General features: G+C 42.1%; 1 protein-coding gene across 1 annotated transcript in view; it reads left to right on the top strand.

Moving 5' to 3' along the window:
* LOC124140877 (deubiquitinase OTUD6B-like) overlaps positions 1 to 16,207 on the top strand; it is a 51,790-nt gene extending 35,583 nt beyond the window's left edge. The window contains exons 5-10 of the mRNA XM_046508692.2: positions 599 to 618; positions 4,653 to 4,698; positions 6,281 to 6,389; positions 12,952 to 13,013; positions 13,629 to 13,738; positions 14,940 to 16,207. Of these exons, the coding sequence (XP_046364648.2) occupies positions 599 to 618; positions 4,653 to 4,698; positions 6,281 to 6,389; positions 12,952 to 13,013; positions 13,629 to 13,738; positions 14,940 to 15,027 (435 nt within the window). The 3' untranslated portion in view covers positions 15,028 to 16,207. The remainder of the gene's footprint in view (positions 1 to 598; positions 619 to 4,652; positions 4,699 to 6,280; positions 6,390 to 12,951; positions 13,014 to 13,628; positions 13,739 to 14,939) is intronic.
* Positions 16,208 to 16,658: the final 451 nt, after the last annotated feature.

Here is a 16,658-nt window from a genome sequence, read left to right as displayed (position 1 = left end):
TCCCATGCTTGTCATAAGTGCCCACTATCAGTTGGTGCCATTGTACCACAGCTTCCTATGCTCATGCTCTCAAACACTGGTTTGCCTGGACCAGACTTAATTGTTCACATGCCTCTGTGATATAGCTGGTATATTGCTGACTGCGGAGTCGAACAACATACACTAATTCACTTATTAAATTATTGCTCACAACTTTCTTTGTGTCCCCGTGTTCTCTGGTACTGAATGTATGGGGGGGGGCGCGGATGGCCCAGTCGTCTAAGGCGCCGCGATTCGCTGTGCAGAGTTGCGTCCCTTGGGCACGCCAGAAACCTATGATTGTGGGTTCGCCAGAAACCTATGATTGTGGGTTCGAATCCCGGTTCGCCCCGATTATGTTTCTAGGTTTGTCAGCACCATACCCGTGCTCGTGGGTTTCACCGAAGTGGTAAACGTCTGAGACCTGCATCACTTCGGGCTTTCATCCCACATTAAGCTGACACGCCGTGATATAACTGGAATACTGTAAAAAGCGGCGTTAAACCCAACTCACTCACTCACTCACTGAATGTATGAATGCCAGGACTCCCAGTTAACACGTTTTCCTTATATTCCCCAGATCTACTCCGATGGAAACTGGTAAGTTATTCCCATAATATATAATGCTAAAAAGATGTTAAAGAACACATAATACCGTATTTGTCGAAATAAGCGCCCCGCTCCAATAAGCACCCACGGCAATATTTGCTAATATATTGGCTAGTGAACAATCCCAATGAGCACCCCTTCTGATTGATCAATGTACACAAGACTTATTTATTCGTGTATAATACGTGTGTTATATGCATCCTTAATCATGGGAAATTAAATTCTGGAAAAATATATCCGTCGTATATACACATTTCCGGCTGTTAGCATAAACCACAAAATTTACGATTTTTCACCAAAATAATATTCTAATAAGAGCCCCCTATTTCTAATTTGGAGAGCGCCATGGGCGCTTATTATGTCGAATACTGTATTTCAAATTCCTACAGTTAATCTGTTATACCATGACATGCCAATATGTATACTAAGGATGTGCTGTATTACCGGTATATCAGAAAATTGAGGTTCATTCTTTCCACAATACGTATCACAATATCATTTTCTTGTGCTCGGTATAATGGTTGATTTCAAATTGCAATTTTTATCACATGTTTAATGTTTATACGCTTCCCAAATACCTGGAGCATGCATCATGAGTGTGCATACATGCATATTATTGAATGAGTAAATGTTACACTGGTGTTTTAAATTGCTTCTGAATTCAAAATTTATAATTTAAGGTTTTCGGACATCATTTTTGGACGCCATGTTTTTTGCGATTACCCACGCCAGTTTGTGAATATTGTTTTTACGTCGTTTTTAGCAATATTCCAGCAATATCTGGGCAGTGCCCAAGTGTGATACCCAGATATTAAGATGAACATTGAGGCTTTAAAAAAGCAAATGTTTCTTAGGCATTAGTGCATCACCTTATCTGGTGGCAGTTATTTTTATTTCCAATAAAATGAATATTTTATGAATTTCCTGCGTCATATGAAGCAAACTCTGTCATCCATAAAATATCCATCTTGACGACTGACAAGACTGACTGACTAGACTGCGGAGGAGGCCAGAGGATTGAACCTACCGACCTTCCCCTCCCTGGGCAGACGCACTATCCACTAGACTGCAGAGGAGACCAGGGGATCGAACCTACTGACCTTCCCCTCTCTGGGCAGACGCACTATCCACTAGACTGCAGAGGAGGCCAGGGGATCAAACCTACCGACCTTCCCCTCTCTGGGCAGACGCACTATCCACTAGACTGCGGTGGAGACCAGGGGATCGAACCTACTGACCTTCCCCTCTCAGGGCAGACGCACTATCCACTAGACTGCGGTGGAGGCCAGGGGATCGAACCTACCGACCTTCCCCTCTCTGGGCAGACGCACTATCCACTAGACTGCAGAGGAGGCCAGGGGATCAAACCTACCGACCTTCCCCTCTCTGGGCAGATGCACTATCCACTAGACTGCAGAGGAGGCCAGGGGATCGAACCTACCGACCTTCCCCTCCCTGGGCAGACGCACTATCCACTAGACTGCGGAGGAGGCCAGGGATTTGAACCAACCGACCTTCCCCTCCCTGGGCAGACGCACTATCCACTAGACTGCGGAGGAGGACAGGGATTTGAACCTACCGACCTTCCCCTCCCTGGGCAGACGCACTATCCACTAGACTGCGGAGGAGGCCAGGGATTTGAACCAACCGACCTTCCCCTCTCTGGGCAGACGCACTATCCACTCGACTGTGGTGGAGGCCAGGGGATTGAACCTACCGACCTTCCGCTCTCGGGGCAGATGCTCTATCCACTAGATCACAGAGTTGGCCAAGGTATTGTACCCCCAACCTTCTGGTCTCCAAGCAGACATTCTATCAACTAGACCACAGAGATGGTCAGGGATCAAACCACTGACCTTCAACTCTCTGAGCAGACGCTCTGTCCACTACACTACGGAAGAGGCCAGGGGATCAAACTCCCGACCTTCCACTCTCCGGGCAGGCGCTCTATCCACTACACCACACAAGCTTAACTTAAGGTTGAACTCCAGCATCATTACCAGACCTGTGGTTTTGCATAGCACTCAGTAGTCGGGAGCTACACAATGGACAGCAAGCTGTCATGATTCTTCAGTTGAATACTACCTACATATTGTTGGTCATCACCTGTGCCCAGTCAATGTAAGTCCCTGGACTACACACAAGACATCGGGACAAGCTGTCACATGGGGCCATACATTTGGACTTATTAATATGGTGCTGAATGTATTCAGTTACAATACAGTTGAATATGACACATTCATGATGTATCAAAACAATTTTCTACTTGACACAGCTTGAATTATAAGGGACGTTGTGTATCAGTTTAGAATCACGAAAATAAATTAGGATTCAGCGGTATTATTCTCTGTTCTGTGATAAAATACAGTTATATTAGCCAAAGCAAAAGTACTGCAAACAAATTTTGTAAATTAGGTACATTGTAAATATTGTCATTTTTTTATATTTTACTAAATCCCCATTTACAGCAACATTTTGAAGCAAGTTTTGAAAACTCAATATTGGTTTAATTCTTTACTCAGGTCGGGTAGCCTAGTGGGTAAAACATTCGCTCATCACGCCCAAGACCCGGGTTCGATTCCCAACATGGGTACAACGTGTGAAGCCCCTTTCTGGTGTCACCCTCCGTGATATTGCTGGAATATTGCTAAAAGCGGTGTTAAACCATACTCACTCATGCACTTTTGGTTTATTCTTTAGTCAGAGTATTCAATTACGAAAATGTCAAGTTTGTGATAACAAATGTGAGCTTTATCAAGACACCAATAATAATTCTGAAATGTCACCAATAAACCTAGAATCATTTTGTATATTTTGGAACAAAAAACAAAGATGCCATCTACTTCACATATATATATGTACATTCTTAATTGCAAATGTAAACAAATCAAGATCCAGAGTTTTCACTGTGATGCAGTTACTGCTATTTTGAGAGATCTATTGGTCAATTTGTTGCATACATTGGTTCACATTATGGAGAGATTATCACAGCAAGATTTGGTAAATAGATACAGTAAAATGATTTGGTAAATTCAAAAGAAATGGTCAATGTTTTAGTTCCGTGAGATGCCGTAACTAACGGAACATGTCTCAAGGTTACAATGGAATACACATAAACAAATAACACTACGCATCTTGATGGGGCATTAGAGAATGTTGTAAATATATTGGCAGAGGTTGTCAGTTGAATTCCAGCCAGCTTCCAACACTATTCTAGAGATAGGCAAAATTCTGGACATTTGTAAGTGAACTATGAATAATAACAGGGCCTGTTACTATTTGCTGCTGCCATTTATTTGACAGCTATTGTCACTCACTCACTCACTCACACACGCTTGGTCGCTCGCTCACTCACTCACTCACTCACACACGCTTGGTCGCTCGCTCGCTCACTCACTCACTCACACACACACTTGGTCGGTCGCTCACTCACACACTCTCTAACACTCACTCACTCACTCACTCACGCACGTACGCTCGATCATTCACTCACTCACTCACTCTCATGCACATACACACTCACTCACTCTCACACACGCACGCACACTCTCGCTCACTCGCTCACTCTCTCACTCACTCTCACACACGCTCGCTCACTAACTCACTCTCATTCTCTCGAACCGCCTCTGTGGTCTAGTTGTAGAGCGTCCGCCCGGAGAGCGGAAGGTCCGGGGTTCGATCCCCGGCCGCGTCATACCAAAAGACGTTAAAAGATGGTACTTGTTGTTACCCTGTCTGGCACTCGGCATTAAGGGACCAAAAACAAGGACTGGTCGGCTCGGAGTCAGTATACTGTGTCTGAGTGGGGTATTCATGTTAAACTGCGGCATGGTATCTTAGTGAGCTAGCACTATAAATCGGCATCAGTCCGGACTAGTACAAGCAGCCACACAAACACAAACACGTACATGCACGTCGCTATATAAGTGCAATAATCTTGGACGCGATGTTAAACCCCATTTCACCTCACCTCACTCTCACTCTCACGCTCGCTCACTCATGCCCATCCTCTTGTTCAATTTCAGCCTGTACAATGCCATCACTCATCAGCTGGTTCCCAGGGGAGTACAGGTAGGTCCACAAATAACTCTCAACAGTCACGCTGGGTGTTTATGGATCGGATATTTGCCAGTTGCCTTATAAACTGTCAACGACAATGTTACCATCCCTGCAATGCCCTCTTGGACACTATGGTCTCATGTCCTCCCAGATTGGGTGGCACGGGTGGCCCAGTCGTCTAAGGCGCCGCGATTCGCTGTTCAGAGTTGCGTCCCTTGGGCACGCCAGAAACCTATGATTGTGGATTCGAATCCCGGTTCGCCCCAATTATGTTTCTAGGTTTGTCAGCACCATACCCGTGCTCGTGGGTTTCACCGAAGTGGTAAACGTCTGAGACCTGCATCACTTGGGGCTTTCCTCCCACATTAAGCTGACACGCCACGATATAACTGGAATAATGTTAAAAGCGGCGTTAAACCCAACTCACTCACTCACTCCTCCCAGATTGTCCTGAATATTAGATAGCAGAATGTACTTTCAAACCGAAAGATAAGAAGATTCACTGGATGTTGACTGAAACTCCCTTATTTGTCTGAATAGAAGAGGAGGTAATATATTTGTCTGTTTAGGAACGGACGTTTATTATATTTTATAAGTTACATGTATTTGGCGGAGACATGAACAAGTTATACATAAAATGGGGGATGTGGTGGGGTCAGCAGAATATGATTTGTTTGTTTGTTTTTTGTTTAACGCCACACTCAGCAATATGCAGGTATATGACGGCAGTCTGTAAGTAATTGAGTCTGGACCAGACAATCCAGGGATTGACATCATGAGCATCGATCCACGCAATTGGGATACGACGACATGCTTCAACCAAGTTAGCGAGTCTGACCACCCGATCCCATTAGTCACCTCTTACGACAAGCATAGTCACCTTTTACGGCAAGCATGGGTTGCTGAAGACCTATTAATATCCCAGGGGGGGACACCAGAAATGGGCACATTGTAACCATGTGGAGAATTGAACCCAGGTCTTTGGTGCGATGAGCAAACACTTTAACAACTAGGCTACCCCACCGCCCTGGGAACATGATTAACGGCCCCACCCCCATTAGTATCATCACAGTTGTCCTGAGCATGCTGAGGTTATATCCCTATATAAAAAGCTCTTGAAGCAAACTACAGGCTAGAATATGTTTATTTGTTTGTTGATTTTATTTATTTGTTTACTTTTTCAAAACAGGGACTGCAGCAATAATATATTTGGCTTTATCACTGGATTGTCTTTTCCAGAATCGATTATTTACAGACCGCCGTCATACAGCTGGAATATTGCTGAGTGCTGTGTAAAATAACAAACAAACAAAAATATTGCTGGAATATGGCTAAAAGTGGCTTAAGACAAATCTCACTCACTGTTATGGTCACATGAAATTATATTGTCTGTTCTTAATGAAACAGACAGGTATACTATAGTGTGGTTATTTTTCTGCTAAAATGTTGATTCTATTCATTTTCAAATGATTGATAAAACTGAGGTCGGGGTGAATTCCACAGTAATCATTAGAAACTCGAGCAACAAATGAGGAGGAGGGATGTTGGCCTGGTCATCAAGTGACTTGTCATTATTGAAATGTTTGTTCGGCAGTCCTCCAATGAAATCCTACGGAAGCAAACAGCTGACTTCATGCGCGGTCATGAAGATGACTTTCTACCCTTTCTGACCAAGCTGGACACAGGGGACCCCTACTCACCAGGTAGGTCACACCATCAGGTCACGTGAAGTGGGCTGTCATGGCGATGCATGGCATGTGTAACATCACACTCAGCAGTCTTCCTGCTGTGACAGCGGCTTGTAAGTAATCAAGTCTGGAACTCTGGACAGTCCGAAGATATTGTGAGCAATGATGACACCTAGTTAACGAGCCTGACCACCCAGTCCATTATGTTACCATTGTGACCAGCATAGGATGTGCCGCCTCCATGGTCTAGTGGTAGAGCGTCCGCCCGGAGAGCAGAAGGTCCTGGGTTCGATCCCCAGCCGCATCATACCAAAAGACGTTAAAAGATGGTACTTGTTGTGACCCTGTCTGGCACTCGGCATTAAGGGCCTAAAACAAGAACTGGTCGGCTCGGAGTCAGTATACTGTGTCTGAGTGGGGTATTCATGTTAAACTGCGGCATGGTATCTCAGTGAGCTAGCACTATAAATCGACATCAGTCCGGACTAGTACAAGCAGCCACACAAACACACACACGTACATGCACGTCTCTATATAAGTGCAATAATCTTGGACGCGACGTTAAACCCCATTTCCCCTCACACCAAAGATATTGTGAGCAATGATGACACGCTATCAACCTAGTTGACGAGCCTGACCACCCAGTCCATTAAGTTGCCATTGTGACCAGCATAGGTTGTAGGGACCTATTCTAACCTTAATCTCCATGAGTAGATCAGCATAGGTTGTGGGGACCTATTCTAACCCGGAATCTCCATAGGGTAGATCAGCATACCGTTTTTTCTTGAGTATAGTGCGCACTTTTTTTCCAAAAAAACACAGCTGTGTAGAAGGGGGTGCGCATTATACACAAATTTATGAGTTTTGATGTTTTTTCCCCCATGGAAAGACATTACTATGAGCACGTAACACCGTAAATACCATGTCAACAAATCCATACTGAAGTACGCAAATTAGTCATGTAATTACACTGTCTGGCTATAAAAAGTGTTATTTGTATATCTGGACTTATGTTTGTAACTTATTTCATTAATTTTATTCAAAATTCCTTTTAATATTGTTTTAATTAATTTTGGCGAAATCGTGTGTGAAGCGATCGGAAGATCGCACAACTCACCGTTATTAACAGCAACCACAGTCAGATTACCGCTATTGACGCCTTGAAACAAACTTAAGTTGACAGAGAATGGATACATATATCATAAATGCCATACTTTGAATCGTTAAAAGTCAAATTTGTTTTTGTTGGATGATTCTATGTCAACACGTAATTCTCGCGATCACGTGCATGGGAGCCTTGGCGGTGAATGGTCAGACTGGTTCCATGTAAAAAATAATACCCGGCAATAGCAATCAGCTGCTTCGCTTAGGGTTATTATTATTTTAAATATGTTTAGTAAAAGCTGCATTTAAATTAACAAGATATTGGAATATATTATTCCTGATAAAAAAATAGTTTCAGATACAACTTTTGCCGATCCTTGCATTAAAATACTGTAAAGTGATATCATTGGGTGTGTCTTGACCGAATCACCGGTAGATTCCAAGAAAACGTGTGTACAGCTGATTGCTGTGTCAGGCTTAGTTTACGAGAAAATACACAAGGTAATCTTAATCCCTGGATATAAAACAATGCCTAGCTCAACAAAAAATACAATTTAAACGGTAAATCAACATGTCTGGTGATTTTTTATCTCAAATTTCGAATTTGTACTGACAAAGTTTCTCATCACCCGTTCGTTTGCCGGACTTCCCTGAAGGGGTACCATGTAAATTTTTTCTGCGCATAATATTCAAATTTCTTTTTTTCCAAAATATTGAATCCGCTAGAGGGGGGTGCGCATTATACATGGGTGCGCATTATACTCAAGAAAATATGGTAGGTTGTGGGGACCTATTATAACCTGGAATCTCCATATGGTAGATCAGCATAGGTTGCGGGGACCTATCCTAACCCGGAATCTCCATAGGGTAGATCAGCATAGGTTGTGGGGACCAGGGGTCCGGAAACCGTCATATGCGCCGGACATGTCCGATTGGGAATCTCAAATGTCCGTTTTAAAATATTGCTTACCGGACATTTTAAAAAGTATTGTCCGGACATTCTTAAATTTTGACCGGACATGATCAACAGTTAGGACTGAGCAGTTTCTGTCTGCAGTCGCAACACAATGAAGATTAACTACACTGACAAGCTTTGTTTGTTTTGATTGCTGTAAATACATCGTACCTACATGATAGTCCAATCGGTCAATCACTGTAATAGGCAATAAACTGAGTTGACACTGATTAATCGAGGATTAATTACTGAGAACATCTTGTTAATTTGAGTGAAAGGTGTTTACAACTGTACATTAATACCTTGCATTATCCTCACAATGCTACGATACGTAACCTCAGACAAGAAGCAAAAGCCTGACGACAGCCAGTCGACCGATGCAGATCAGTCGAGCGGATCTGCCAAACCCTCAAAGTCTGGACGATCATTTTGTAAGTCGTGGCTAACGACTTTCACTTGGTTGACATACAATGAGGATTTGCAGATTTTATTGTTTTCAGTAGCTAGTCGTATATTGAATCTTGATTGACCGCCATTTTGCTTTCTCGGACGATCGATATCCAATTTTTTTATGGTCAATAAATAAGTACAGTTGAAAAAAGTATTCAAATAACTATTGCTATCAACGATATTTTTGTATTTGTGATTAAATTATCTGTCTTGTTTTTAAAAAAATCTTTAGTTTAAAAAAAAAAATTCCCGTGAGGTCACGTGATAACCAAATATGGGATAATAGTCTCGATCCAAATGTTACAACACGTACACTTGAGCAGACTCATGAATATAACTCATGAATATTAATTAGACCGTTCACTACGTTAACAGATCGTTATTATAAAAGAAACAAACGTATGTTTTCCATGTAAATCTAAAATGATATTATTTGTTATTAATTTTCCGGTGAATTAAACAATTTAAATTGAAACAATTCATAATTCATCATATTATGAATACGTAAACTTGTAATGTGTGTGAAAAGTCGTACTAAAATACGCTATTTGAAGGGGGCGTGGCCTAAATGCAAATGTCCGATTGGGATTTTAAATTTTCCGGACCCCTGGTGGGGACCTAATCTAACCTGGAATCTCCAAAGGGTAGATCAGCATAGGTTGTGGGGACCTAATCTAACCTGGAATCTCCATAGGGTAGATCAGCATAGGTGGTGGGGACCTATCTTAACCTGGAATCTCCATAGGGTAGATCAGCATAGGTTGTGGGGACCTATCTTAACCTGGAATCTCCATAGGGTAGATCAGCATAGGTGGTGGGGACCTATCTTAACCTGGAATCTCCATAGGGTAGATCAGCATAGGTTGTGGGGACCTATCTTAACCTGGAATCTCCATAGGGTAGATCAGCATAGGTTGTGGGGACCTAATCTAACCCGGAATCTCCATAGGGTAGATCAGCATAGGTGGTGGGGACCTATCCTAACCCGGAATCTCCATAGGGTAGATCAGTATAGGTTGTGGGGACCTATCTTAACCTGGAATCTCCATAGGGTAGATCAGCATAGGTTGTGGGGACCTATCTTAACCCGGAATCTCCATAGGGTAGATCAGTATAGGTTGTGGGGACATATTGTACGTGGAATCTCCATAGGGTAGATCAGCATAGGTTGTGGGGACCTATTCTAACCCGGAATCTCCATAGGGTAGATCAGCATAGGTTGTGGGGACCTATTCTAACCCGGAATCTCCATAGGGTAGATCAGCATAGGTTGTGGGGACCTAATCTAACCCGGAATCTCCATAGGGTAGATCAGCATAGGTGGTGGGGACCTATCCTAACCCGGAATCTCCATAGGGTAGATCAGTATAGGTTGTGGGGACCTATCTTAACCTGGAATCTCCATAGGGTAGATCAGCATAGGTTGTGGGGACCTATCTTAACCCGGAATCTCCATAGGGTAGATCAGTATAGGTTGTGGGGACATATTGTACGTGGAATCTCCATAGGGTAGATCAGCATAGGTTGTGGGGACCTATTCTAACCCGGAATCTCCATAGGGTAGATCAGCATAGGTTGTGGGGACCTAATCTAACCCGGAATCTCCATAGGGTAGATCAGCATAGGTGGTGGGGACCTATCCTAACCCGGAATCTCCATAGGGTAGATCAGTATAGGTTGTGGGGACCTATCTTAACCTGGAATCTCCATAGGGTAGATCAGCATAGGTTGTGGGGACCTATCTTAACCCGGAATCTCCATAGGGTAGATCAGTATAGGTTGTGGGGACATATTGTACGTGGAATCTCCATAGGGTAGATCAGCATAGGTTGTGGGGACCTATTCTAACCCGGAATCTCCATAGGGAAGATCAGCATAGGTTGTGGGGACCTATTCTAACCTATGCTGATCCACCCTGTGGGGATTCCGATTAGGATAGGTCTTCATCAACCTATAAGATCAGCATGGAGACCTATCCTAACCAGGACCTATTCTATAGGGTAGATCAGCATAGGTGATGGGAACCTATTGTAACCCAGAATCTCCATAGGGTAGATCAGCATAGGTTGTGAGGACCTATTCTCACCCGGAATCTCTATAGGGTAGACCAGCACAAGTTGTGGGGACCTATTCTAACCTATGCTGATCCACCCTGTGGGGATTCCGATTAGGATAGGTCTTCATCAACCTATTAGATCAGCATGGGGACCTATCCTAACCAGGACCTATTCTATAGTGTAGATTAGCATAGATTGTGGGGACCTATCCTGACACGGATCTCCACATGGTTATGATGTCAACAGGCCTACCAATGGAAACAAGCAGAGAGCAACCAAACTATGGGATATGTTCACTCTTTACACAGAAACAGCCGCATTCTACCGCATCTTTATGATTAAAAGCTGTCACATTTTGAATGAATACCACAACAAACTGAATGCACGCGTATTCAGTTTGTTGTGGTCTGCGTGATTTTCTGTGTTTGGTTCCATTGAAAATGGGGCGCTTTATCCCTTACGGTGCACACTTTAGGGGGATTGTGTCTTTTTTGTAATTTCTGTTACTGTTTCTATTTAAAGTGTGTACCATGAAGATCTGGGTTAGAATAGGTCTTCAGCAATCCATGCTTGTTGTAAGAGGAAGGGGATCAGGTGGTCAGGCTCACAGACTTGGTTGATGCATGTCATCGTATCCCAATTGCATTGATCGATGCTCATGATGTCAATCACTGGATTGTCTGGTCCAGACTCGATTATTTACAGGCCGCTGTCATACAGCAGGAATATTGCTGAGTGCAGCGTTAAAAAAGTGTTTACGTTTTCCATTGTTTGGATGCTCTCAGTCAGTTTTCTTTAATAGTTCAAGTAAAATCAATAAATCCACAGCAATGTCAGTTTTGAGAGGAACACATTACACTATGGGGTAACCATATAACAATGTATAGCAAGAAGACATTTATGTGATTTATTCATAAGCCTGTGCTGCCTTTGTAACTAAAGCTCTGATGACGACGGAAGATAACCTTTTCCTTAAGACATTTAATGGTTTTGTTTGTTTAAGGTGAATAAGTAATCAGGATTTGACTTGATTTTATCTGTAGTTTTTAGTTTTATCAAGTGGATGTCTGAATAATTTATGTCAGTTGTGCAAAGTGAAATCAGGTATGGGAAAGCATGGTGCTGTGTGATATTTGCACTCAGGAATCACATTGAATGTATGGTGGCTCCAATGAAGGCAGAGAAAGTTTGTCTTTTTCATACAGTTTAAAGAGGTTCAGTGAGTGAATGAATTTGGCTTGACAGTGATTGACAGTGTCTTCATGGCGTGTCAGCTTTATGTTGGAGGAAAGCCGGCAGATTTTAGATGTGTGCAACTTTAGTGAAACCCATTAGCACGGGTATGGTGCAGACAAACCTTAAAACACAATGAGAAAAATATGGGATTCAAACCCACGAATTTAGGTTCTGTAACGCCGAAAGGTTGCAACTCTTCACAGCAAATTTTGGCACATTGCCCCCATTCAGAGGTTTAGTCTCATTAAAATCAGATCTTCGTTCTCACTACTGCTAAACAAAAATCTGAGGACATCCCGTTACGGGTCACATCAGAATGACCTTTTGCAAACTTTGAATGACCAATGAAATGACTAACAAGAAATCAACACAAGCCAATCAGAAAGCAGCTTTCTCAACATCTACAGCACAAGTTTCAATTTTACAACTTCCATTCCAGACTGTGCTTTGAAAAATATTTTGACAAAGTTCTCGATTCAAAATTCGAAAACAGAGGAAAAGAACATTCTGGAATGTCTAATATTCAGTCTGGTTTGTACAGCAGTACACAGGCTGTGCATGGTCTCTTCCGTTCATATATTTATCCCATTGAAGTTACAGATAGACGGATTCCGTCAAACAGCCCGTATCATTTGGAATTCACCATGTTAACCTTTTCCAGGTTGCATGATTAGCAAACATGAACACAAAGAAAATGGCTTGTTAGCGAATTAAATGCCACAGAATGACTTGCAATTTCTTTCTTTTAATGTATTATATGACATTTTTCTTTCAGATGAGTTTCAGAACTACTGCAATGATATAGCATCAACATCTGCATGGGGCGGCCATCTTGAGGTGAGGCTCACGATCAGAATACATAGTTAATAGCATGATTATAAAATGTGTATTCGTAATAAAAATCGGAGGAGCCTTGAATTGTTACTAGTCCGGCTGAAATATTAATGGCCACTGGAAAATGGTCTGTAAATAATCTGGACCAGTCAAACTGGTGATTGATATTATGTGCAACGTCCCATGCTATCGGGGTACAATGACCTGCAGTTAACCAAATCACTGAGCGAAACCATCTCATCTGGTTAGTCACTTCATACAAAACCCATGAAGATCCAGGGCATAATAGGTCTTCAGCAACCCATGCTTGCCGTAAAAGTCGACTGTGCTTGTCGTAAGAGGCAACTAACAGGATCGGGTGGTCAGACTCGCTAATTTGGTTGATGCATGTCATGTTAATCACTGGATTGTTTGGTCCAGACTCAATTATTTACAGACTGCCATCATACAGCTGGAATATTGCAACAAACAAACACTTCATACGACCATTATTAATCCTACTTTAACCTGGAATCCCCACTGGGCTGTTACTATTGATAAAAAATTATATATGTACATAAACGAAGACATATATTGCATAACAAATTTTTTATTCAGAACATAAATGAAATGTTTCAGCTGCGAGCCCTGTCACATGTGTTGCGTCTCCCTCTGGAGGTGATCCAGGCCGAGGGGCCAGCCATCTTGGTTGGGGAGGAGTACTCCGACAACAGCCCAGTCATCCTCACGTTAGTACTGTCTCTATCAGTTGTCGGGTTTCTTCTACTCGGGGGGCAGTGGGGTCATGCCGAAGACCCGGGTTTGATTCCCCACATGGGTACAATGTTTGGAGCACTTCTGTTGTCCCCTGCCGTGATATTACTGGAATATTTATAAAATCCGCATAAAACCATACTCACTCACTTACTCACTCTTGTTCTCTGTAGGGCGGTCAGGTAGCCTAGTGGTTAAGGTGTTCGCTCGTCATGCCGGGTTGGATTCCTGACATGGGTACAATGTGTGAAGCCCATTGCTGGTGTCCCCCACCGTGATATTGTTGGAATATTGCTAAAAACAGCATAAAACCATACTCACTCACTCACTCTTGTTCTCTGTCATTCCAGGTTCTAGGTTGTTCCTGTAGATTCACAAATATTATCCTAGGTCTGACAACACCATAGTCTGTTTCGGGTTTCATCAAAGTGGTAAACATTTATGACGTGTGTGAACATCTATGATACATACTGAACAAAAATGGTTAGGGACAGAATATTTTGGGGATATTTTATTATAGTGAAGACTAAGCACACAATTTCATACAAATATTTGTGATCCCTAACTTTTTTTAGCTCTGTTTATAAAAATAAATGTGCCAGGACATTTATTTTATAATGTGCATGAAAATCTAATATTATGGTCTTATGGACGAAAATTTGATATATCTTTGATAATCTGTTCCCTGAAAATGCTTGGAAAATAGTAGGGATGGGATGGGAAGGGTAACTCAGGTTCTCGGGTCGGGTGGGTCCTGAGTAAGACCCGGGTACCCACAGGACTACCCAGACCCGTGGTTAGTCACATCATATATTGTATAATGACAAAAACTCACTATAGCTCAGTGGTTTTACTACAAGTTGCTAATGTTAGCATTTCTTTCTGACGATGCACACATTCCTTCTGAATTCTGTATATGTTTGAGTAAAATAAAGCTTCTGTCAACTTCAGAGTATGCATGATCTGATTTTTTATACATGTATCTAAATAGTTTTTGCCAGGGCTGCCGTAAAACAATTCCCAATCAGACATTTTGTTTCCAACTCTTGAGACCTACAGTGGGTACCTGGGTAGGGTCGGGTAATTGGTGGTGGGTACCCAGGGCTCGTCCCAGCCCAAGAAAAGAGTAAACTCAGCTCCATTTTTACAATATAATATGTATAGTTTGTCTTTCAGGTATCACCGCCACGCATTTGGCCTGGGGGAGCATTACAACTCCGTGAAGGAGAAGCAGCCAGACACTCAGGAAGATGGCTTCAGCTAACCCTGATGAAACATAGGAACATCTCCACGGTCACATGACAAGACAAACAGGGTCAAGGTCACCAGATCAGCCAATAGGAATGTCTCATAGGCCAATCAGTATCATATCATTGTCATATTGTGAAGGGCTCGATTCTCACAACAGTTGCATGATGGTGTTGGATTGTTTGTTTGTTACACTGATGAATGTCCTGATGCTGGGCCGTGTAATAAATCCTATATATCATGTGTAGGCTAGAAAAAGTCCAGGTTTATTACCCAATGACATTACCCGACCAGAGCTAGGTAGCCATTTTGTTTACTATATTTACTTTATACAGTGAATATGTTTTTTTTCTTGCTCAAGTCAGGACCGTTATTATATATGGTTGAACAATTGTTCTAAAAGCAAACTTTTGTTGATTTTGCTGTAAAATCATATTTTATTGTTTGTGGTTCTGAAGGTCTCTGAAGGCGTTGTTTTTCTGAAAGATCTTTAGTACGTTTACATTAGGATTCAGACTTTCATTCTCAACCTCAAACACTAAAATCATATGAACAAACAAAATACTTTCCAACAAGGTGACAATTCAACATTTTGACACTTGTAACGGTGTCATGCTTTGTTTAATGACATAACATTTTGCTTGGTTTTGTAAATCAGCAATGCAACACTGCAACAATGTCCCAGCTAGGACTCCATAGTTGGGAGGATCCATCTGGTCCATCTCAATAATTTACAGACCATCATCATGTGGCTGGAATATTGCCGAGGGTGGCATTAATTTAAATAACAAACAAACATGTCCTTTTTCAATAGACTCCATGCATTTACTCTCATGTAACATATTTATCACCCATATCCAGGACTACTTTGCTCAGAATGTCTCTAGTCTCTATTGTCCCATAGCCAGATTTAGTCCTAGAGGACTCAGCAGCCACCATGGTGCTCCAGACTTTACTGTTATCAGGGATGTATGATCAATAAGCTTCTGTAGAATGCAAGGAACTTTAATCTCAGTGATTGTAGGCTGAAAAGTCTATACCTTTCCCCAGTCAACTCAGATGTATATCATGCGCTTTTAGGCTAAAAAAAATAATAGTCTTGGTTCTCAGGCACCGCCCACATCATCCTAAAGTTCATCGTACGTTTCGTTTTTATTTCCATTTTATAAAAAAATAATTAAAAAATCCTTAAATATTCCAAGTCCAACGGTAGTCAAATAGTGTATTCCAGTATTTTACTCATCAAGGTATACATTTATGTAGGGAGGCCCATTCCAAGGTTGATTGTACACAATTGTTTATTGGTTACATACTAGTTTGAACAACCAAAAAAAAAAAGACACCGCCCACCCACACAATATTTTCAAAAACCTTCGCCTGAGAACCAAGTCTTTTATTTTTTTAAGCCTAAGCTTGGATTGCACACCATGGTATATATTGTATACAAGCAGACCTCCTCCCTTATTGCACACCATGGTATATATTGTATACAAGCTGACCCCCCTCCTCCCTTATTGCACACCATGGTATATATTGTATACAAGCTGACCCCCCTCCTCCCTTATTGCACACCATGGTATATATTGTATACAAGCTGACCCCTCCTCCCTTATTGCACACCATGGTATATATTGTATACAAGCTGAC

Source organism: Haliotis rufescens, unplaced genomic scaffold (assembly GCF_023055435.1).
Source record: "Haliotis rufescens isolate VD_foot unplaced genomic scaffold, xgHalRufe1.0.p SCAF_17, whole genome shotgun sequence".
Taxonomy (NCBI): Eukaryota; Metazoa; Mollusca; class Gastropoda; order Lepetellida; family Haliotidae; genus Haliotis; species Haliotis rufescens.
This window is presented reverse-complemented; position numbering and strand designations above follow the sequence as displayed.